This window comes from Ictidomys tridecemlineatus, chromosome 4 (assembly GCF_052094955.1).
Source record: "Ictidomys tridecemlineatus isolate mIctTri1 chromosome 4, mIctTri1.hap1, whole genome shotgun sequence".
Taxonomy (NCBI): domain Eukaryota; kingdom Metazoa; phylum Chordata; class Mammalia; order Rodentia; family Sciuridae; genus Ictidomys; species Ictidomys tridecemlineatus.
Window position 1 is genome coordinate 129135237 of NC_135480.1, and position 24429 is coordinate 129159665.

General features: G+C 35.2%; 1 protein-coding gene across 1 annotated transcript in view; it reads left to right on the forward strand.

The window, feature by feature from the left end:
* Positions 1-21192, forward strand: part of Ubqln1 (ubiquilin 1) — a 45449-nt gene extending 24257 nt beyond the window's left edge. The window contains exons 4-11 of the mRNA XM_005340911.4: positions 972-1234; positions 2377-2535; positions 2698-2932; positions 12076-12218; positions 15077-15160; positions 16378-16493; positions 16734-16902; positions 19216-21192. Coding sequence (XP_005340968.2) covers positions 972-1234; positions 2377-2535; positions 2698-2932; positions 12076-12218; positions 15077-15160; positions 16378-16493; positions 16734-16902; positions 19216-19368 — 1322 coding nt within the window. The 3' untranslated portion in view covers positions 19369-21192. The remainder of the gene's footprint in view (positions 1-971; positions 1235-2376; positions 2536-2697; positions 2933-12075; positions 12219-15076; positions 15161-16377; positions 16494-16733; positions 16903-19215) is intronic.
* Positions 21193-24429: the final 3237 nt, after the last annotated feature.

The following is a 24429-nucleotide window of genomic DNA, read 5'->3' on the forward strand; positions in this document are numbered from 1 at the left end:
ATGTTCAATTCAGTCTTTTTTCTCATATTTTTTTTATTGGTGCATTATAGTTGTACATTCAGTTTAGTTTTGACACTTTATTAGAAGTTAGTTGTCAGGACTCACATGTTAGACTATCCCCACTTCAAACATGAATTGGAAGTTTCTGGCCACCCTATACTTTTGATGAATCAGTTATAAAACTGGGAGTTCCTTTGCCCAGCAGCCCTCAGTATAGAATTTGCTAGAAGGTCTCCCAGAACTCAGGAAACACTTGTATCCTTTATGATAAACAAGTAAATATAACTGGAACAGAACAATGCTTTGAACAGGTAAATAGGGCAAGGTGTGTGTGTGTATAGAGGGGGGTAGAGGATGAGCAAAAAGCTTCCATACCCTAATTAATACTCTGTTCTCCTCTTATCTAGGTGTTCTCACCAACCCTGAAAGATATTTTTAGAAAGTTTGTGTAGACCTCAGTCTCTCAACTCTATTCCCTTTCCTTCTTGGAGGTCAGTAGGTGGGGCTCAAAGTTCCATTTCATCCTTTGGTCTTTCAGATGACCAGCTCTGTCCTGAGGCTATGAAGGGACCCTATACTTTTAACCCTAATTAGCTTTAAAAAAATCAAAAAAGTCTACTTTGAATTACAAAAGACATCACACCTACCACTCTGAAAATTCTAAGGGTTTTAGGAACTCTGTCAGGAACCAAGGAGAAGGACCAAATACATTTTTTTAAAAAAATATTTTTTTAGTTGTTGATAGACTTTTATTTATTTATATGTGATGCTGAGAATTGAACCTAGTGCCATCAGTATTAGTTTTGGCTAATTTCAGGTACAGAAATAAAATGTGTGTGAGTAATAGGAACTCTGTTTTTGTTTTAAAACTGTTTCTTGGACTATTGAGTCAGATAATATTTTTGAATCTTCATATTTTAGCACAGGCATGGTAATGTTAAAATTTCTTATGTGTTTTTTTTCCCTGTTAGGTGGCCTTGGAGGACTTGCAGGTCTGAGTAGCTTAGGTTTGAATACTACCAACTTCTCTGAACTACAGAGCCAAATGCAGCGACAACTTTTGTCCAACCCTGAAATGATGGTCCAGATCATGGAAAATCCCTTCGTCCAGAGCATGCTCTCAAATCCTGATCTAATGAGGCAGTTAATTATGGCCAATCCACAAATGCAGCAGTTGATACAGAGAAATCCAGAAATTAGTCATATGCTGAATAATCCAGATATAATGAGACAAGTATGTAGAAAAATAATTTCAGTTTATTTACCCAAAAAAATTATGTTTCTTTTTAAATTTTCTATGGTGACACAGATTGCCCTGTGTATACTACTAAGCTAAAGAGAATTCTGTTCACTGTTTAGGAAAACTCATCAAAGCACTAATTTGGACTATTTAAAATTTTTTTGTTTTGTTTTTGATGGACCTTTAGTTAATTAATTAGTAACTATATAGTGCTGAGATTTGAATCCAGTGCCTCACACATGCTAGGCATGTACTCCACCACTGAGCCACAGCTCCACCCCTGATGACTATATGAACCCAGGATTTTTATGCTACATTTAAAAGTCACTTATTTTGAGGATTTAAGAAACAAAAGGTTCAGTTCTGGATATGGGCATTTTATTCATAACAAAATGCTTCCTTTTTGATGTTATTTGAATTTTTGCTTACTTTTTGAGGTAAAATCTACCATGAATTATTTAAAATAGTTTTCTGACTTAAAAATTATAATAAATTTGGTGTAAAGCTCAAATTGGCTTTTGTGATTCTGGATTTATACCTCATTCTGTAAAATAAAGTGAGTCTTCTCATGAGTAGAGCAAATGAATTTTGCTTCTGGGAGATTTAAAAAAAAAAAAAAAGAGCTGAAAAAAGTAGAAATAGGGAGCCAGGTGTGGTCGTGCGCACCTATAATCATAATGGCTTGAGAGGCCGAGGCAGGAGGATCACAAGTTCAAAGCCAATCTCACCAATTTATTGAGGCCCTGTCTCAGAAAAGGATTGGGGATGTGGCTTAGCAGTTAATAACCCCTGGGTTCAGTCCCTTTTACTAAAAAACAAAAACAGAAAAAGAAAGTAAAAACAAGGAACAAAAAGCAAATTGAAGATTGATCATTGTAAAGAGTTGCTTTCCTATTATGCTGATTAAGGTTAACTGGAATCTATCATTTTGTTTTTAAACTAACCTTCCAAGTTCAGTTTGATTACAAGGCACATGTAGTACAGGTGACTCCATTCTGGTTTGGTTTGGTGTACTGGGGCATAGTGGAAGAGGCTAGTCTGAAACAATGGCTTTCCATAAACTTTAACAGTAGTTAATGGCTAAGATAATTCTTATGTATTTCAGTCTTTTTTTAAAACATATTTTTTTTCCTTAGACATTGGAACTTGCCAGGAATCCAGCAATGATGCAGGAAATGATGAGAAACCAGGACCGAGCCTTGAGCAACCTTGAAAGTATTCCTGGGGGATATAATGCATTGCGGCGCATGTACACGGACATTCAGGAACCTATGCTGAGTGCTGCACAAGAGCAGGTGATTCGCTGGTTCCAAGGCTTAAGCCCCAAAGTAGCTTCTAAAGCAAATATGTGTGTGATTGAGGAATGTGGGGAATGTGATTTCATTAAAAAATACTTTCTATATCTATTATTTAAAAGCTTATTTCTGATTTTCATGTCTTTTTTTTTTAAATTACAGTTTGGCGGTAATCCATTTGCTTCCTTAGTGAGCAATACATCCTCAGGTGAAGGTAGTCAACCTTCTCGTACAGAAAATAGAGATCCCTTACCCAATCCATGGGCTCCACAGGCTTCCCAGAGCTCATCAACTTCTAGTGGCACTACAAACACTGTGAGTGGCACTGCTGGTAGTACTACCAGTGGCACTGCTGGACAAAGTACTACTGGGCCAAATTTGGTGCCTGGAGTAGGAGGTATGTGTGTAACAATTCATGCTTTTTTCATTGTTGTCTTCACCTATAATGGGATTATAAGTATTGCTGTATTATTTGTGTGTGGATGATGTATACCTTCTATGAAGTATCTTTCAATGTTGTAGATTTTGTGGGGTGTTTTAGGGGGGCAGAGAAAGGATTTTTAAGTTGTATACACTTGCAGAGTATAGTATGTTTTGATATATGAATATATTGTGGAGTGATTAAATCAAGCTGATTTGCATCTGTCACTTCATATACTTATGTTTTTTCCTGTGGTGAGAATAAAGGTATTAGCAGTTTCCAAGTGTATAGTACATTATTATTAATTATAGTCATTATGCTATATTGTAGATCTCCAGAACTTACTCAGGGAAAGATTTTTAAATAGAGGAATGATGAAGGAAGTACTCTTGTTACTATTTGAATTATGTATTGGAGAAACCAAAAATTAATGAAGGGAACTTGATTATGAGGTCATTCAAGTAATGCAGAGCAAATAAGATTATTACTGAGAAGGTGACCGAAAAATAAAAGGTAGAAAAACAAGCAACTCTTTGTTTATTGCCAGAGAAGTAGGAGGAATAAAAGATAAACTACTCTTAAGTTGCTTGGCCTCGTTTAATTTCTGAAGCTGCTCTTGAACTTGCAATCCTACTGTTTCAAGAGCCTCCTAGCTCTTGAATCATTGGGATTATAGGCTTGTGCACTGTACCAAGCAAAATGTGTATTTTAGGTGTCTGCTTCTACATATTTCAGCGAATTTGTATAACCAGGTGCCTGCCACTATGATTAGGACATGAAACATTTCCATCACTCCAATAAATTTTTTTTATGCCTTTTTTCTATTTAGTTCTTTTCACCACATCGACAGCCACTGTGGATTAAGTTCCCCTGCTTGTGTCTTATTTACTTTCATATACTTGTTTTGAAATTCATCCATGTTGTTTCTCTAGTTTGTTCCTTTTTGTCAAAAAGTAGTCCCTTGCATGGGAATCATTACAGTATGTATGACCATTTTGCCTAGCTTCTCTCAACTTTATAAAAGATGAAGAGCAAAAAGAATTAGAATTGAAACTTGGAAAAACCTGGATGGGATAAAAGCAGTATATGGTAGGATCTTGGCAGCAGCCAAATGGAACTATTTTGTGGCCAAAAGAGTGGTCTGTGGATACTTTAAAATTGGGGCATATGTTGAATTGGAGAGAGGGTGTCACATGATTCATATAAACTAGGGCTCCAGGATAGGCACAATTAGAGGATCTGGGTAGTATGTCCATCTTTGTCTGGGAGGAACTAGTCTTGACTCCATCCTTCCGTAATTGCTGTTGTTGGGCTTCTTGTTCTTGGTGAATGTTTTGCATTGTGCTTTCTTGAATTTTGCTGTTCTCAAACCAAACCTACAGAACTATTAGATGTATGTCCATTTTTTAGGCCATTTCTTTCTGAAGGCTTGGGTTTAGGTGTTGATTTATGTAGAACATTGGTTCATATCTTACAATTGTTTCTCAGTGAACACGATTTGGTTCTTTTGTGAGTGCTTCTGATGCCTATAGGAAGGTCCTTGGAGTCTGACATCTGATAAGCCGTATACATTTCTATGTTCAAGCCCATTGATGACAGCAAACTTTTGTTTTGTTTTGTTTTGTTTTTCCATTTTTTTTAATTGATTGTTCAAAACATTACAGAGCTCATGATATATCATCTTTCATACATTTGACTCAATTGGGTTTTGAACTCCCCAAATACATAATGCAGACTCACTTCTGTTACATACTCACATTTTTACATAATGGCATATTAGTGACTGTTGTATTCTGCTACCTTTCCTATCCCCTACTATCCCCCCTCCCCTCCCCTCCCCTCCCATCTTCCCTCTCTACCTCCTCTGCTGTTGTTCAATTCTCTCCCCTTTTTTTCCCCCTCCCCCTTGCCCCTCATAACCTCTTATAATTTTGTGTATCACTGAAGGTCTCCTACCATTTCCATATGTTTTCCCTTCTCTCTTCCTTTCTCTCCCCCCATTCGTCTTAGTTTACTGTTAGTCTTTTCCTCATGCTCTTCCTTTCTGTTCTATTCTTAGTGGCTCTCTTTATATCAAAGAAGACATTTGACATTTGTTTTTTAGGGCTAGGCTAGCTTCACTTAGCATAATCTGTTCTAATGCCATGCATTTCCCTGCAAATTTTATGATTTTGTCGTTTCTTAGTGCTGCATAATACTCCATTGTGTATAGCTGCCACAATTTTTTTATCCACTCATCTATTGAAGGGCATCTAGGTTGGTTCCACAGTCTAGCTATTGTGAATTGTGCTGCTATAATCATTGATGTGGCCGTATCCGTATAGAGCGCTCTTTTAAGGTCCTCAGGGAATAGTCCAAGAAGGGCAATAGCTGGGTCAAATGGTGGATCCATTCCCAGCTTTCCCAGGAATCTGCATACTGCTCAAACTTTTGTTTTCTAAAGGAAGCTTTATATATGTTATGGTCAATCATTTGTGTGCATTGTGGTAGAAAGGGCTATTGAAGATTTCCAGAGGCAGTTTTGTGTCTTCACATGCTCATAAGAGTGTTGAGAAAAGTGGATGGTAGTATCATTTCAATAGTAGATAAACTGAAGTGCAGAGGGAACACATAATTATCTGTGTTGTATTCCTAGAGCACGTTTCTTCGATTTAATCTGGTTTTGTTTTCTAGATCAATCTTTAGCAGTCTTAACAGGTATTGTACCCATATTTGGTAAAAATTAGATTTTCAGGTCTTAACCCCAGACCTTGTGGGGCATTTAATTTTTCAGGGGTGGGAAGGTTTTAAGATCTGTGTTTGTGTAAAGGTCCTAGAGATTATGATGTATGAGTGGATAAGGGATTTACTTTTGTTCACTTTTCTTTAGGTTAGACTCAACAAATGGATGCCTTTTAAAAACTATTCATATGGGCTGGGGCTGTAGCTCAGTGGCAGAGAACTTGCTTAGTATGCATGAGGCACTGGGTTCAATCCTCAGCACCACAGAAAAATAAATAAATAGGGGCTAGGGTTATGGCTCAGTGGTAAAACACTCGCCTAGCACGTGGGAGGTGCTGGGTTCAATCCTCAGTATCACATAAAATTAAATAAATAAAATAAAGGTATTGTGTCCAATTGCAACTAAATAAAAAGATATTGTGTCCATCTGCAACTAAAAAAAATAAAAAATACAATAAAGGCACTCATTCTGTCCATCTACAACTACAAGAAAACAAACAAACAAAAAAACCATCCATATAGTTAAAATTCAGATGTTAGTGTTTTTTGTGAATTTGGTCTGTGATCATTAGCCACAGTGACAGGATTAGTCCTTTAGTAGCTTTGTGTTACTGTATTGTGTACCTGAGATAGATCAATTTAAAAGAAGGAAGATTTATTTTGGTTTATGGTTCCAGAGGTTTCTCTCCATGGTCACTTGGCCCATTGCTTTTGGTCCTGTGGAGAGGTAGTACATTAAGGCAGGAAGGAGTGACAAAGGAAGCTGATCACTTTATGGTAGCTAGGAGAGCAAAAGAAGAAAGAGAGTAGGGAATAGGGTCTAATGTCCCCTTCAAGTGCACAGCCTCAGTGATCTTTCCTCTGGCCTCACCTTTTAAAGTTTTTGCTGCCTCTCCTAGCACCATAGGCTGGGAACTAATCCTCTAAGACATAGGCTTTTGGGGGTACTTCTCTTAACTGTATACTTGGCATATAAATAGAAGAAATGGAAGTATAGTAGCACTTCTCTTATATGAGCAGACCTAGATATATTTTAAAAAATACTTTTGTTTTGGCAGAGGAAGTGGAAAAATAATATTCTAGGTGAGGAACATTTTAAAAACTGAGGGAAGAATCAGAATGAGGAGAGTAATTGATGATCACAGTGGTATATGTTCTTTTATAGAACCCAGTGGATATCCTGAGGTTTCTGGATAATAGTATAGGTTTTATGAAAATTGAAGTACAACTTTGTATGTGTGTGTTGATCCTAGGATTGACCAGGGATGCTGAGCTACATCCTCATCCCTTATTTTGAGTCTGGTCTCACTAAGTTGCCAGGCCTCAAATTAGCTATCCTCCTGCCTCAGCCTCCCAAATAGCTGGGATTATAGGCATGAGCCACTGTGCCTGGCTTTAAGTAATACCATTTTTATTTTTTAAAATTTCTTTTTAGTTATTGATGAACTTTATGTATCTACCTATCTACCCATTTATTTATTTATATGTGGTGTTGAGAATTGAATCCAATGCCTCACACATGCCAGACAAGTGCTCTATCACTGAGCCGAAACTCCAGCCCAGTAACCATTTTTAAATCAAGAAAAAGAAAGAATCCTGTATTCTGCTTACTTATTTAATTCTTATTAACAGTTCTTTTGAGAGAGATGCTTTGTTCCTACTTTAAATGCTATGTAGAACAGACAGAACAAAGATTTAATCAAATATCCTGACCAGTAGGCTGTTAGAGTTTTTAATAGCAGGGTGTTGACATACAAAAAATCAGTTTTGCAACTTTTACTGAGATTTTTAATTTAATGACTTGGTGCTCTAACATTTTATGTTGGTGCTCCCATCAAATTAAAATAAATAAGAAAAATGAGTTTATTCTGCCAGCCTGTCCAGGTGTCAGCATGTAGATCACTATTATGATTCTAACTCAACTCTTTAAATTTTGACATGTGTATTATATGTATGAATACATATATGCATATAACAGTCAAAATTCTTGACTCTTTTTCCTATAAAAATTTAATAATGTAGAAAGTGAAGAACTAGCAAACTTTTCATGTAAAGGCTCAGATAATACTTGAGGTTTTGCATGCCAAGAGGCAAAAATTAAGACTATTAACATCATGGAAGAACAAAATTCCACAGATTTTTTTTATTGGTGCAAATAAAAATATAAAAATAATTAAGTACAGTGTTTTTCTCATACATATCTCCTAATGAGAGGAATGAACTTTTAGAGGATACCATTTTGTTTAATTGGAGTTCACAGTGGTTTTTTTTTTTTTTTAAACCAAAATTGTAAATGTTCACCAGTTAATACTGACAGGTAATGAGACTTTTATTTCATTTAAAATATGAATTTATTTCAAAATTATGGTTTTAATAGCTTATTTATCAGTTGGGATAGGCATGTGTAGAAGTTTTGCTAGATTCTTTGGCTTTAGCATGCCATTGCATTGTAGATGAATCACTTCAAATTTAAAGTAGTATTTCCTCAATCACACAGTTCAGTGAATTTTAAAATGTAAAAGTTCCTTTACACTTGGGTTGGAGCTGAAAGTGCTACTGGTAATATGAACTCAAAAATAAATCTGCAAATTTGTGGGAAGGGAGATCTTGTTGCAGTTTTTGTAATATGCTTTTAATTAATTTATTTTTTAATGTGGTGCTGAGAATCAAACCCAGCGCCTCACGCATGCTAGGCAAGCACTTTACCTCTGAGCCACAACCCCACCTCCTTGTTGCAGTTTTTGATAGCACACACACACAAAAAAAAGTTTGACTTTCCTTGTGATTCAAACAGTTTTAGGTGTCAGAATGACTTGACTGCAGTGTGAGTTTCACATGTAAATGATAAATTACCAACTCTCTAGAAAAAAACTAATTTTTAAAGTTTCTAAATGTTTAATGATGTTGGTTTTGTTGTGGTTCTCATTTAGAAAAATTTTAATCTGAGTCATGAAACTTTATCTCTGTGAAGCCACTGTATTTGGGCATGTCAGGATATTGAACTATTTCTAACAAAAATTTATGGGATTGACTATTAAGAGTAAATGGTGTTCATCATGGATACTCCATTTGGTTCAATAACATCACAGACTAAAATATTTTGCAGATTATCTGCTGATGAATAAAATAATGAATAACCATAGTTGTTAACTACCTTGTTATTTTTATAAGCTTTGTAGATTGATCCAACTCAACCCTTATATGTATGTTTATCACCATCTTATATAATACATCTACTTCAGGTTGTTCTAAAGTGCTAATATTTTCTCAGCTTTGAAAATAGTCTCACTTCAGTTGTTCCATGCAGATTTTTTATATGAAACCAAATTTTCAGTCACTTCAAACTTAGCATTGACTTCTCAAATACTATAGATCTAAGTAGTATCAGTAACATCTGTTGACTCATCAGTAACCATGGAATATCACTCAGAATCATTTATGTTGTTTTAAATTGCATATTGTTGTTGTGCTCAATGTCTTTAACTCTTTGAGAAAAGACTGTTCTCCCAGAAGGTTAGTTGACTTAAGTTAAGATTTATTTGGCTGCTACAATTAAAATTTAATTAAGTTTGCTAATTAATCACTGTTGGTAGATGACTTTCCTTAATTGGCCAATAAATAAGCCACTTGGAAACTTAGCTCTGGTTCCAGCCTTATTTTCGTGAGGAAATTAAGCTGTGATAAGATATTTAAATTTTGATATTTTTCCTCACTATTGCTTTCTTGTGAGTAGAGAATATTGTGATTAGTGCTTAGTGTGGCAATCTCTGTGTATGTTGTAGCCTTCAATGTCATTTCATAATAAACACAGTGTTTTGCCGTCTCATTTGTAGTCTACCCACCACACCCCGCTTATTTTCTTTTGATATGATTGGTATGCCCTGGTAGTAAAAAAAAAAAAAAAGATTCTACAGCAATTTCATATGACATGAATTATAACTGACTGACTCTTGTTTGTGGCACACTGAGCAGCAATATGGAGCAGTGATAGTGCTGTACTCTGTGGCAAGTATTCCAACTCTGCTTTTGTAGTACAAAAGTGTGCCCATAGATAATAACCAAGTCAGCATGACTGTTCCAATAAAATAGGATTTACAGACACTAAAATTTGAATTTCAGATACTTTTCACATGTCACAAAATATTTATCTTCATTAGATCACCCCCCCCAACCATTTGAAAATGTAAAAACAATTTTTACCTTATGGGCTATAGAAAAATAGGTTGTGTGCCAAATTTGCTGTGCAGGCTGTAGTTTGCCAACCTTAGAATACTTCTTGGATTCTAGGATATGGAAAAACTAAATTGATGCTTCCAACTTGAGAAAATAGGAAAAACAAATTATTATAAACAGTATTATATAAATTAGAAAGTCAAAGGGAAGAGTCCAGTGTATTATGCCTGATAAAAGTACATTAGATGGCAGAAAATGACAAAGCTAATGAGTTGACATAATAAGTTTTAGAATATTGGGTGATAAACTGTTAAATCACTCAGGGGAAATTCTCAGGGAGTTAGAAATAAAACACAGACGCACAGTGTACCTTTAAACCAAGCACTAGGGATGGCTCCTCTGCCCTCTATCTCAGGCTCCCTAAGCTAGGAAGCGAGGATCTACAATAGAGGCTAGCAAGAGCTGGTGAGCACGCTTTGGAGTGGGCTTTTATTGGGGAACTCTAAATTCTGGGGAAAGTCCTGTCCAGTGAAGGTCAAGTGGGGCGGGGTTGCAAAGACAGGTGAGGTGATTAGGTCCCTGGGGTTGTGGAGAGACACGCCTCTACAGGAAGACACTGTTACTGGAACCCTAGAAGGGCCGGGCAGTCTAGCAGCATGGCTGCTGCCTGATACCTCATCACCCAGAAGGGGGAGTTAACTCAGTTGGGGCGAGGTTGGTCTCCCACAAATACCTTTTGAGTTTGAGTGTGTATAGTCAGCAATTGAAAGTCAGGGGCAGGGTACAAGTTAAACAAATTAATTAGTTTTTAAAGAAAAATTGCCTAAATAGTAGAGTTTTCACAGAAATTCAACTGTAGCTCTCAGTCAAAAAGAGAAGAAAAGTAAGAATAATTATAACAAGCATTTTATACATTAACTAATTTGTCACAACCACCCTATAAACAGTATTTTCTCTATTTTACAGAAGGGGAAACAGAAATATGAAGAAGTTACTGTCCAAGATTGCATAGTAGTTAGGTTGGATTTGAATCTAGATAATTTGGCTTGAAATAACTGCTCTTTAGTTACTGGCTCAAATAACATCTCTTAAGTGTTAAATATGCCTGCTGTTTCACTCAGTGAAATGTGCCACTTCCCAAAGAAAATGGGATGGAGGCTTCTTTTTTCAATGTATGAGCACATTGAGTGCCTAATAGGATTCTTAATTAAGTGATCTTCTGCAATCCTGGAGGAAAACTTAAATCGAGACTTTTTAACTTATGGTAGTTTTCAACAGTAATTTGACCATATCTAATTTTTGCCTGAAGTTGACTTTAGAAGCTAGCACTGCTTAGATAAGGAATTTATTATAAATGCAACCAGAATCTTAAAATCACAAGTCCTCTTTTACTGGTATATGTTGGTCATGTATTTTTGGAAATCTTAGTTTTAAAATTCTTTCTTAGTTTAGTAGGTACATATGAGGTATATAGTAGTCCCCACTTACCTGAGAGGCATACATTACAAGATTTCCAGTAGATACCTAAAACTGCAGAGTACCAGTTCCTATGTGCTGTTTTTTCCCCCTAAAACATATGTACACAAATTTAATGCCTTTCCCATCTACTAAGCACTTAACATGAGCTGTGACCATAATTTTTGTAGTCAAACTTCTGTATTCTGAGGGGCAACAGCAAAACTGGCCTGAATTACTTTTTCCTTTACAATTTTACAGGATTTGTTTCTTACTGTAAATCTTAGTAGCCTCATCATATCTTTTTTCTCCTTTTAATAAGCTTTCACCTTTTCATTTAAAGGAAACATACTTAATGACATCTCTGAATTTCCAGCAACACAACTCTTGTGCTTTGAAATCATTATTGAGAAAAATAAGGGTTACTTTGAACACAAGCATTGCAGTACTTCAATGTTTAGCTACTAAGTGACAAAGTGGATGGGTAACAGATACATATGGATGTACTTGACAAAAAGGGGTGGAGCAGGACAGCATGAGATTTCATCATAACTTAAAACAGTTTGCAGCTTAAAACTTATGTGTGTTATTTCTGAAAATTTCCACTTAATATTTTGAATCTGTGTAAAGTGAATCTGTTGTTAAGGAAGAACTCCTGTGTACAGCTGCAGTCGCTAAAATTTAAGCACAGGGTATGGTATATTTTAATGCTTTAATTTTGTTTATGTAAGTTTTTCTTAATAAAATGTCTTTTTTTTTTAAACCTTCAGCTAGTATGTTCAATACACCAGGAATGCAGAGCTTATTGCAACAAATAACTGAAAACCCACAGCTTATGCAAAACATGTTGTCTGCTCCCTACATGAGAAGTATGATGCAGTCACTAAGCCAGAATCCAGATCTTGCTGCTCAGGTGAGTTTTTAAATTGTATTAAAAATAACTTCAGGTAAAACTAACATAACTTAATCTAGTACTTTTGATTTTGGTATATTTGTATTGTGTGTGCTAGCTTAACACATTAGAAATGTAGGTAAACTCCAACTTTTTGGATAGTTTTGTTTTTTTGTGTGCTAAATTAATATTTCATATAATTGAAACAGTTTCATCTCTGCCTCATTGACTAGAAAGTCTGCCATTCATTCACTAGAAAGATGTGCAGGCTTACTTTTTGTATTTGAGTTAGGAAATGACTATAAAATGTTTTGGATTTACCCTCTCAAAGTTATACTTTTCTGTGAAATGTGAACCTTTTAAAAGCTATTAAGAATAGTATCAATACAGTTGAAAGACTTATGTATTAGACTGCCCAGATTGAAATAGCCATGCTAAACATTGCACTTGTGGAACAACTAAAATCTTTTATTAAAAGCAGAGAGGAATTTATGAGAACACTGTCCCCCACATCTCCTAAATTGGTACACAGGTCTTCTATTGAATTATTTGTTTTCCAGTTTGTTTTTCTGAAGAGACTAAAATTAAGAAAAATAGTGGATCTCAACACTGGCTAAGCTATTCAGGATCATTTGGATCATCAGTTCTTCTTTAAAAAAAAAAATACTGATGCTAATCTTGGTGTTCTCTAATGGATTTACATCTATCAGGTCTTATAAAGAACAAGATCAGTTCTTCTTCTAAAAAAATGCTTAGAAATCCTTAGAAATTTTGACAGAATTAGATTGCATCTTTCCTCCTCCTTTTTTTAACCTTCTTGAGTCCTCTGATTGTGATATACTGCCAAATTTGGCGACACTGAACCATGAAGAATGTGAAATGAGCCTTGCTTATCTGTAATTTATGTTTGCTGTTTATTAAAAATGCTCCCCTGCTTTTTTTTACATTCATACTGTCATGTATATCTAAAAAGGACAAATTTTAAAAAAAAGGCTTTTGTAATCAGATATGGTGGTGCATGCCTGTAATCCCAGAACTTGGGAGACTGAGGCAGGAGGATCACAAGTTCATGCCTGGCCTGGGCAACATAGTGAAATCCTGCCTCAAAAAATGAAAAAGACAGGATGTAGCTCAGTTATAGAGCACCTCAGGGTTCAATCCCCAGTACCAAAAAAGAAAGGTGAGGGCCAGGGGGACACTTTTATAGAATCCTAGGAATTTTAAATACTTTTTTTAATTTTAATTTTAAAAAACTTTCTTTATCTCTTAATTTTAAACTCTAGATCTCTATTAATAGGAGTATATAGTATATGTTTTTGCAGTATAATACATTCTGCCATTAAAAATTTTGTGTAATTGGAAATATAGACCAATTTTTAAAGAATTTTTATTTTAAAAAATTTGCATATAAATGGCTAATGAACAACACTGGATGTGCATCTTGTTTTTGGAATTTGACCTTAAAAAGCACATTCCTAGCTATTATAACCATAATTTTGTATTTATAAAGTACTTGAGTACTTTGATATACTGTTTTACTCTAAAGTAAATGTTGAAAAGAATAGCTAGGAATGGATGCCTTTTACTATAGACAATTGAGAAAAGTTCACAATGCACTCTGGTTTATCAGAAGATTAACATTTGTAGTTTCTATATTCACTTTTGATTTTTTAAATATTCAAAAAGCAATCTTATAAGTATAAAAACTGTAATAACTATGATATAAAGTCAGGTAAATTAGGAGAAATTTCCTAATCAAATAAAATGATTTTCTGAGAAAGAATTAAAATGGCATGCTTTTTTCTAGATTAGTTTAGATGACATAAATCTCAAAAAGTAAATGTGGTAATCTCATTAATATGTTCATAATAAAGAAGTATCTGACTGAAGCAATAAAGAAGCAGGTTTGTTGACCTCAAGTAGGTATTTTATTTTCTGTGAACTTATTGATCACCTTGAAATGAATACTTTATGTCCATAAATCATTGTCGTATTCCTTCATTGATTATTGTGTTGAAATTAAATGATCCATTTTGCAACAATGGATGAATTAGAAGAGGGAGAGGAATTCTCTTTACTTCTATCATTACATGTAATTGCTCTTCAATATGGTTAGCTGCACTAGAGAAAAAGGATCATTTCCTCCCTAGATTTTGGACAGGTAAATAGGCTATCAGTAAATCATTGTTAGTTGACGTCACACTTATACAAAATGATGTAAAATTTGTCTTTTTCAAAACTATACTAATTTATTAGTTCCTGCTTTTGCTGTTAGTGTATTGTAATATTAAGTTTCAAGTATCCCACATCATGTTAATATTGGCCCTGACTTAAAATTCTTAACCTCTGTTGAAGGTTAGGAGATAATGCCACTTTTATTTTCTCTGGTGGTAGTGAGGTAAAATCCAGATACTAATCTTGGTGTTCTCTAATGGATTTACATCTTTCAGGTCTTAAAGCATTTTAACAGTTTTCCCAGAGGACTGTTGGTGCTAGTTTTGGCTGATTTTCACCTAGCAGCTCCATTTCTCTGGCAAGTTGGTTGCTGTTTTGTGGTGTTATTTTTCCAGACATAATATTAACTGTTTTGTAGTAGACAGGTAGAAATAGCAGTTCCAGATCTGGATTTTTCTCTGTGCTTAACCACTTGTGCATCTCGGTTTCTAAGCAAACCATGTATATGAGAGAGATGATGCTATGTCCCCTTCTCCCCCAGGTCCTTGTTGTGGACAGTATTTTCCCTTCTTTTTTATTTATGTTCTACCTTCCTCTCTTTAAAATGCCAGCTTAGGCACTTAGGGGAAGATAGAATATTAAACAAGGTGCATTACTTGTTTCAGATATTTCCAGTTAAAATTGTTTGAACACTTGCCCCATAGATGATGCTGAATAATCCCCTATTTGCTGGAAATCCTCAGCTTCAAGAGCAAATGAGACAACAACTCCCAACTTTCCTCCAACAAGTGAGTAAGAAAAGATGCTAGCTATCTTCGGTAATGATTTGCTTGAAAAAGTTTGTTGTTGAACATTTTCCTTGCTCCTCTTTGGCTGATAGCAAAATATAGAATAGAATATGATAATCCTGCCAATTTGTAGAGAATTCAGCTTGATCCTACCTGAGCCCCATTTTACTGCTGACCTTTTGCTTGTGTTTCTTTAATGTTAATTCTGAGGAAAGAGCTACTTTTTTTCCCCTTTGCTTTTGAGGATTTAGGATTTTGAATGCTTTGTTAATACTATAAATCATTTCCTTTCACTTTACTAACTTTGAAGTGCTACTCTGTGTCATATGATATACTTTATGGTTTTAATCTCAAGTCACAGGAAAAGCTACCCTATTCTGTTGTATAGATTGGATTCTTTGTAATGTTTAATTTCTTATAAATTAGTAGAAAGCCTGTTTTCTAAGAGATAAATCTCATTTCCTCAAACCTGGAATTTTGTAAAATTAAAATTGTAAGTGTTGTCATATAAGGAAGATTTTATTATTAAAAAAGTACTGAGATTGCCATGGTATTTTATTATTTAAAAAGATAATTGAAAAGTCAGTTTTGGTGTTTTGAAACTGGTAGTTCTAGGGCTTTATTTATTATGAAAATGATTCTCAGGCCTGTCATTCCTTAGCAGAGGTTAGTTGGTGTTCTTGGTCTATTGTAATGACGTATGCCTATTTTTTGGTCAGGTGGTGAATATCTGGAGGTGGAAAAGCTGAATTCAGGACACAAGTATTAACTTGAGTTTTGGAATTATTGTTTTAGAGTGTACATTATTGGTAAATTGTTACATTAGCAACAGATACAACTTGGTCAGGAGGAATAAGTGGCTTTCACCATATTACCATGTTGTGCATTTGGAGGCCCTCTCTTAGAAATAATACATTTTTCTTCTGTTGGAGAAGGGGAATAGTTGTGGCTTCCAGAGTCACTCCTGATTGTCTTCCATTATGCAAATGTCTTTCATGATGAACTTGGGAGGAAGTCAAATAATGATTTGCATACTGGATTTGCTGTCAAAGAGGAGGACTTGTGTTTTGTTTAGGGGAAATAAATTATGTATTATCATATTCTGGGAGTAAGGTTTTAGATTTTTCTCAAGAAACACAGGAGAGAAAAGATGTGAAAATCACCGACACTGATGTTAATTCCCTTGTAACTACTTATTTTCTTTCATTGTTCCTTAGATGCAGAATCCTGATACTCTGTCAGCAATGTCAAACCCCAGAGCAATGCAGGCCTTGTTACAGATTCAGCAGGGTTTACAAACATTAGCAACGGAAGCCCCCGGCCTCATCCCAGGGTAGGCTTATTTGGGAAAGATTATGAAAGTGCATAATGGTTGTTTTCTCTCAAAATTTCACAGTTAATGTCATTTCTGATATTTTTGAGTGAGATTATTTTTAGTGAAAAATTTCAAGTTATAAATGCTTATTTTTAAGAAGGCAACTAATAATAAGTTAAAAAGTGTGTGATTCTCTACCTGTTCTATAGTCTAGTTTTACAAGTCCTTAGGTTTGTAATGAATTTGTGCTTTCTCTAGGTTTACTCCTAACCTGGGGGCTTTAGGAAACACTGGAGGCTCTTCAGGAACTAATGGGTCTAGTACTACACCTAGTGAAAACACAAGCCCCACATCGGGAACCACTGAACCTGGACATCAGCAATTTATTCAACAAATGCTGCAGGCTCTTGCTGGAGTAAATCCTCAGGTAACAGTTTCTTTTTCTTCAAGTTTTGCCTTCTTTAATATTAGAAATTTAGGAATTTCTAAAAATAAAAAGGAGGAAAAAAGTATTTTGACTAATGAAGAACACAATTTTAAGAATCTTGAATCTAAAATTAAGCATTATAGAAATTGTCAACTTTAGTGCTGTATCATTTGCTAAAGGAAGCATTGTTAATTCTTGGGAAGAATGTTTTAATCCAGTGCCTTATTTGTTTTACAAAATTTTGTCAGGAGGAATAGAAGCTTAATTATCCTCAGAACTCCCTGGATAGTTGTAGTGTAGTCTTTATTTTTACTTGGAAAAAGCCTGTCTCAAACCTAAACCATAACATCACCTCCTGTGTAACTTATGAACATGAACATGAATACCCTACCTCTCAGAAATGTTGTTATATCTGTAAACATTGGCTTTACTAAGAATGCGCCATTAAACAAAGATGATTGCCAGTTCAAATCTATTTTGATAGGTTGCCTCCATACTTCAGCATGGAAAAAAGTGTCTCAAGAACTGTTAGATGCAGGAGCTGGGGTTGTGGCTCAAGTGGTAGAGTGCTCACCTAGCACATGTGAGGCACTGAGTTCGATCCTCAGCACCCCATAAAAAATAAAATATATCCACCTAAAACTAAAAAAATAAATTTTTATTTAAAAAAAGTTCTGTTAGATGCTAATTTCAAGCCTTGATAAACAAAGGAGGGTGTTATTATCTTGTGTGTGTATGTGTGTGCGTGCGTTTTGGTACTAGTGATTGAAACCAGCGGTTCTTAACCACTTAGAAACATCCACAGCCTTTTATTAATTTTTTGAGACAGGGTCTTGTTAAGTTCCTTAGGACCTCACTAAGTTTCTGAGACTGGCTTTGAATTTAACCTTTGTCTTGCCTCAGCCTTCTGAGCTGCTGAGATTACAGGCATGTATCGCTGCACCCAGATCATGTTTGTATTCTTGATACCTTGCATAGTTTCTAGCTTATGGTGGTACTCATAAGTTTTCATGGAATTAATACAAATAAAAGATTTGGTTATTGGACAGAATTAATCTTTATATCAGCTGAGCAGTCTCTCAATTACCAGGTAGACTAGGATTGTTTGGATATTTATGTTTTTTGTTTTAGTTCATTTCTAAAAGATTTGATGTGGCTGAATTGTCAGCATTAGGAATATGGTTTATGAACTTAAAAGTTTCGGAATTGGCTAGTAAAGTAATTGAATCTCAGCCTTATTGGAACTTCAGGTTTTTATACATGAGAATACTGGCTTATAAAATTATTCAGGTAGTAAGTAGCCACATAATCTAGTTCTAAACTATTTGCTTTTATGTTTTTCCCATCCCCCATGAGCCTATAAAATAATGGTTGAAGTTTATTATGATGCTGCTGCTTTTTATTGTTTTGTTGTTTGGGGGTGGTGCTGGGGATTGAGCCCAGGGCCTTTTGCCTGCTAGGCATATACCTATTCGCTGAACTACATTCTTAGCCTGTAGGACTTCAATTTTTTAAAGGGAAAATTGCACGATCTATTTGAAAAGATTAAGTGTAAACTAGAGTAAAATAAAGTGCTAACGAATTTTAAATATGTTGAATGTTGGATAATGAGTTCTTTTAAATTAGTGCATCCCACTTATACAGAATGGTGGGTTTCATTGTGCATATTTGCATGTACATAAAAAACACAATTTGATCAATTTTACCCCCTCCTACTCCTTTCTTTCCCTTTATTCTAATGGTCTCATACTTTCATGGCATCTCTTTTTTTCCCTCTCTATCTTCCACATATGAGGGAGAACATACGATACTTTTCTCTTTGACTTTGGTCTCTAGTTGATCCATTTTCCTGCAGAAAACTTCACATATACCATATTTCCTTTACCTATCCATTCGGCTGATTCTATAATTTGGCTATTATGAATTGTGTTGCTTTAACCATGAGTGTGCAGGTATCCCTAAAGTATGCTGACTTTAGTTCCTTTTAAGCTGGATCTCATATGGTTAGTTCTTTTTTTTTTTTAGTTTTTTTGAGGAGCCTCCACACTCATTATCATAGTGGTTGTATTATTTATATAACAAATTCCCACCAACAGTGGTATAAGTGTTTTCTTTTCTCTCCTGAGCCTTCTAGCACTTACTGTTGTTTTCGTTCTTGATGATTGGCTAGGCAGGTGCTTATAAAGTGCAGTAGATCAGCATATGTTTTTAAAAAGCTTTTAAAGCATGTAAAGATATTTAGGTGTGACATGGATTGGTTTCCCTTTGAGTAAGCTTGCTTATTTATTTATTTGTTTATTTATTTATTAACAGCTACAGAATCCAGAAGTCAGATTTCAGCAACAACTGGAACAACTCAGTGCAATGGGATTTTTGAACCGTGAAGCAAACTTGCAAGCACTTATAGCAACGGGAGGTGATATCAATGCAGCTATTGAAAGGTTACTGGGTTCTCAGCCATCATAGCAGCATTTCTGTATCTTGAAAAAATGTAATTTATTTTTGATAACGGCTCTTAAATCTTTAAAATACCTGCTTTATTTCATTTTGACTCTTGGAATTCTGTGTTGTTATAAACAAACCCAATATGATGCATTTTAAGGTGGAGTGCGGTAAGATGTGTGGGTATTTCTGTGTTTTTCTTTTTTGGAACAGTGGGAATCAATGCTTTTTCATTTAAGGCTACTGCATGCATCAAACACTTCTGCATTTATTGTAATTTTTTAAAAACATCACCTTTTATAGTTGGGTGAACAGATTTTGTCCTGCATCTGTCCATTTTATTTGCTTTTTAAACATTAGCCTATGGTAGTAATTTATGTAGAATAAAAGCATTAAAAAGAAGCAAATCATTTGCGCTCTATAATTTGTGGTACAGTATTGCTTATTGTGACTTTGGCATGTATTTTTGCAAACAAAATGCTGTAAGATTTATACTACTGACAATTTTTGCTTTATTTGAATACTGTATGCACATTTGGGACTGCATTTCTAGAAACATACTGTGATAGGTTATCTAAGCAGAATACCTATAACCAAAAAAGTAAAAATAAGGAAATACTTTTAAAGTTTAGTGTTTCCTAGTTGTATAGAATCTTACAGCATCTTTGATGAACATCTCAGCAAAAGTGCCAGTTAGTCAGGTTTGTTAAAAATATGGTAGAAAAGCTGATTCTGGTTGTCTGTTTAGGGACATTTAATTGTACAGACAGCATAATGTAACATTGTCTCAACATTCACAGATTGACTGTAAATTACGTTAATCTTTGTGCAAACTGAAGGAGCACCTTAGTATACCCCAAGATGCATTTGCCTAGGTCTTTACAGCTTCTCCCATAGTAGTTTAACAGGCATTACAATTTGTAATTGAAATGTTGCTTTCACTGAAAGTGTTGATGTTTCAGTTACTTTTAATCGCCATATAAAAATAGAACAATCTTCTGGGTTTATCAGTTTTTTTTTTTTCATGCACAGGCAATACATGAATTTAAAATGATTTGTTAGCCACTTGTTTCTGAAGTGTTTGGATAGTTCTATTAAGAAATAGTTAAATATTGTGCTTTTCAGAGACTCAGAGAAGGGAATGGGGGAGGGGGGGCGAGACGGAATCTATCCTGAATTGGGCCAGCCTAAACTAAATAATACTGGCAATCAAGATTCTGTTAGGATTTCTGTGCATATAGTGTAGTCACGAAGTCTTATTTGGGGTGAAAAAGAGCCGTTTTAACAATGTTGAGTACATTTGGCTGTTCTACAGCCTTTTTCTTCCCTCCCCAAAGAAGTTCTCTTTGCCTAACTCTCAAATTGTTGGGGTGGTACATTCCTTTAGGACCAATTAAAACATAACTTTTAGAGGGTCAGTAATATATTTGGCTGACTCTGGTTCAGTATTCTCTTAGGTCGTTATTTCTCTCATGTACAGTTTCAGGAAATTAAAATGTTAAAATAACCTAAAATGAGTTCAGACCAATAAAATCAAGGGAAATACAAGATGAATTCCATTATTTCTGTAAGTTGCTTGCTATTAAAAAGTCAAGAGGCCAGGTTGCCCACCAGTCCATGCACTGTTCTGACACTTTCCCCAGGAGGAAAACATGTACAGAGGTCAGGGTGGAGGCATGACCACAGGAGGTTAAGAATGTTCATGTGTCTTTACTCTTTCTGCCTTATGCCTCAGTCTGGTTTAAAGACTTTTGTATTGGTGAATGGCAGTATACAGTGTGGGACAGTGTCATAACTAATTTGATGATTTATTAATCACAAAATAACAATAAATCTCTAGCTTTTACACTTGGTTTGTCTTGCCTCTTTTGTAGAAAGATAAAGATGTCTTCTCTCTGTCTTTTAAAAGCTTTTGAAGTAGATTCACCCCAAATTTTGTCACACTTCACTCCTTTTAGTAATTTTTCAAGTTTTCCCAATGTTGTATACACTATGTTATGGTGTGTTGAAATTTGCAGCTTACTGGGAAGGGATGTGACTTGGGCTCTGCTCTTTTTTGTTTCTGGCTAGTTAATTTGACTTTGAGTAAGATTTCATGATTTCTTTTATAATTCTTTAAGATCTTAAAGTACCTTTAAGCTGTTGCAGAGGCATGAGTTTTTGTTTCTGATATGTTTACCTTAGATCTAAATATCTGTTAAATGGTAAAAATCCCACTTAATGATGGTGTGAAAGCCATCCATATTAAGTAGAAACTGTACTTCACATTTTGAATATTGATATTTCCCCAGGCTAGCAATATGTGATATGATACTCATTTGGGATGTTGGGGAGGCAGCAGCAGCAGCAAGCCATACCTCCAAGTCAGCCACTTAAACATGAGGGTAAAAGACCAACTCTCCAAGTATACCATGTTGGTAAGCTGTGATGTTTGGTAGGTTAGGTGTTTTAAATGAATTTTCAGCTTAATGGTATTTTCCACTTATGATAGGTTTATCAGGAAGTGAACATATTCTAAGTTGAGCATGTTTGAAATTCTTAAAAGCACAAAACAGACATTTAAAATACAGTAGGCTTAAATTGTTCTCATTGAGTTATTTAGTACAAATTGAATAAAGAATGGTCTGGTGTAAAAATAACATTTCAGGATTTTATTTCCCAAGTGGAACCTTTATGATATATCCTAAACAAAGTGTAGCAAATATTGAACAATCATAAATCACTGTTGGCCTGTGTGTATTCAGATTCTTAGATTTCAAACTTGGTTTAACTATAGTAGTAAAAGGGGTTTTTGGATTTGGAAAGACATTATTACTATGTAAATAGGTAAATCAGTGACAAAATATAACAGAATAGATAACAATTAGTGACAAAAGTGAAAATAGACATATTTAACCAAAAAAGATGATGTGGTTAAGGCAAGGAAATCCTGTATGTTGTACTTTCTCTCAGAGGTTAATATTATACTTGTTAAAAGCTACAAGAAATCCTGCAGTAAAGAAGTCTGTTTGAAAGTGGTTACTCCAGCCTTTTCAAATCTTTTATTTGACCACTTTTCAAGGGAATGCCATATTCAATGACACTCTGTGGGGGAAACTACACTTAGAAATCATCCCTTCTCTGGTATTGCACATGATATTCAGCTATTTTCCTGGGCTTACATATAGCTTGCCATTCTTTCTGGGCTCAGTTCTGCAGTCTTTTTAAACTGTGTTAATCCAGTGATTTATTTATTCTAAACCACTTTAACCTTTGCCATCAATGGATGTGTTTTCTCATTCTCACCTCTCAGTGCTTTGTTCTATTTTGATTTTCACTTTTCTGCTCTGAAATTGTCAGTTAAGTAACATCAAATGTCCTTCTCAACTTCTCTGTTATCTTTTCTCATTGGCATCCATTACCTCAGAAAGTTATCATTTTTATTGAACATGTATTAAATTCTTTCCAGTTTCAGTAACTATAACAAGGTTCTGTTCCACATGGGCCTCACATAATAGGAAGTGGAGAGTTGGACAATAAATAACACATATATTGCCTGCCAGGGGTAATGGTAGATAATTTAGTGAAAAATTCAGCATAGTAAGGAGACTAGGTCAGGAAGGGGGTTGGGGGTTATTCTTACATAAAATAGAGAAAGCTACATTAAGAAGGTGATATTTAGCCAGGCATGGTAGCAAATGCCTATAATCCAGAGGCTCAGGAGGCTGAGGCAAGAGGATCACAAGTTCAAAGCCAGCCTCAGCAAAAGCAAGGCACTAAGCAACTCAGTGAGACCGTGTCTGTAAATAAACAATAAAATAGGGCTGTGGCTCATTGGTTGAGTGCCTCTGAGTTCAATCCCTGGTACCCCCCATCCCCCAAAAAAAACCCAAAACCAAAAAGTGACATTTAAATAGAGACATCATCTGTGTGAAGAACTTGCCAAGAAGAGAAACAAGTAAGTAATTTGTATAACACAGGAGTTCAGGTGGTTAGGCAAGGTGATTGGGAGAAAGCAGTATAGAGAATAAGATTGAAGAGATGGGGACTGGGGTTGTAGCTCAGTGGTTGAACACATGCCTTGCATGTGTGAGGCACTGGGTTTGATCCTTAGCACCAAATAAATAAATAAGAAACAAAGATTAAAAAATAAAAAACCAACAGCATTTCTTAAAAAAAAAAAGATTGCAGAGTTGCTCTTAGCATTTGTGATTATTACTTGTAGGATTAGGGAGAATTTGCATTTCTGACAAATTCCTAAGTGAGAACTACTGAACTAGAAAAACCTTGTAAAAACATGGAGATTGCTAGGGGTAATAATCTAGCTGAGAAATCACAGGTGCTTAGGCTGCGGTGGTAGTATTGGGAAATGCTAAAAGTAGCAGATTTGGGGTTGTTTGAAGGTAGAATAAGATTTTCTAATAATAGTGGAGGTATGAAGTAAAGAACAATAGAATTTAGTTTAAACATGGGGATAATGTAAATCAGTAAGTTTGGTTTTGACATGTTTGTTGTATGTACTTACATATTAATTGGAACATACTGAGAAGGTGGTTGGAAGAACTGCAAAGCAAATGAATAGGTAACTGGAAGGTGAGAATTTAGAGAGCTCCTGTGAAAGCAAGTGAAGAAACTTATTCACAAGGAGATGTGTATGATTGTTTGATTGTTTAATGCTCCAGCTTCATGTGCTATGACAAGAGGTTTAAAGTGGTGGGGAAAAGTTAGAGTGGACTGAGGAGATAGTGAAGGTCATAGAAATTGCAGTAGTTGTAGGAAGAGGCATGTGTTGGTGGTGTGGAAGTTTGCCTTCTTTCCAGTTGGGAAATCCATCATGTTTGTATTCTGTTGGGAGTTATCAATATATGATCATTCACAGAAAGGGTTGAGGGAAGCAGTCTTAAAGTAACTGTTTTCTACCAAAAATCACAGAGAGACAGGAGGAGTTGTTCATTCTTGATTCACAGAATAGTTTTGTTTTTAAATTTTAATTTTTTGAATAAAAATCACCTGAGTTACATAGGCTAAGGTGTGTGAGAGTGAGTTTCTGGTTCTTTCCAGTAGTCATTTTCTCAGCTGGGGCTGCCTTTCATTGTCAGGAAAAAG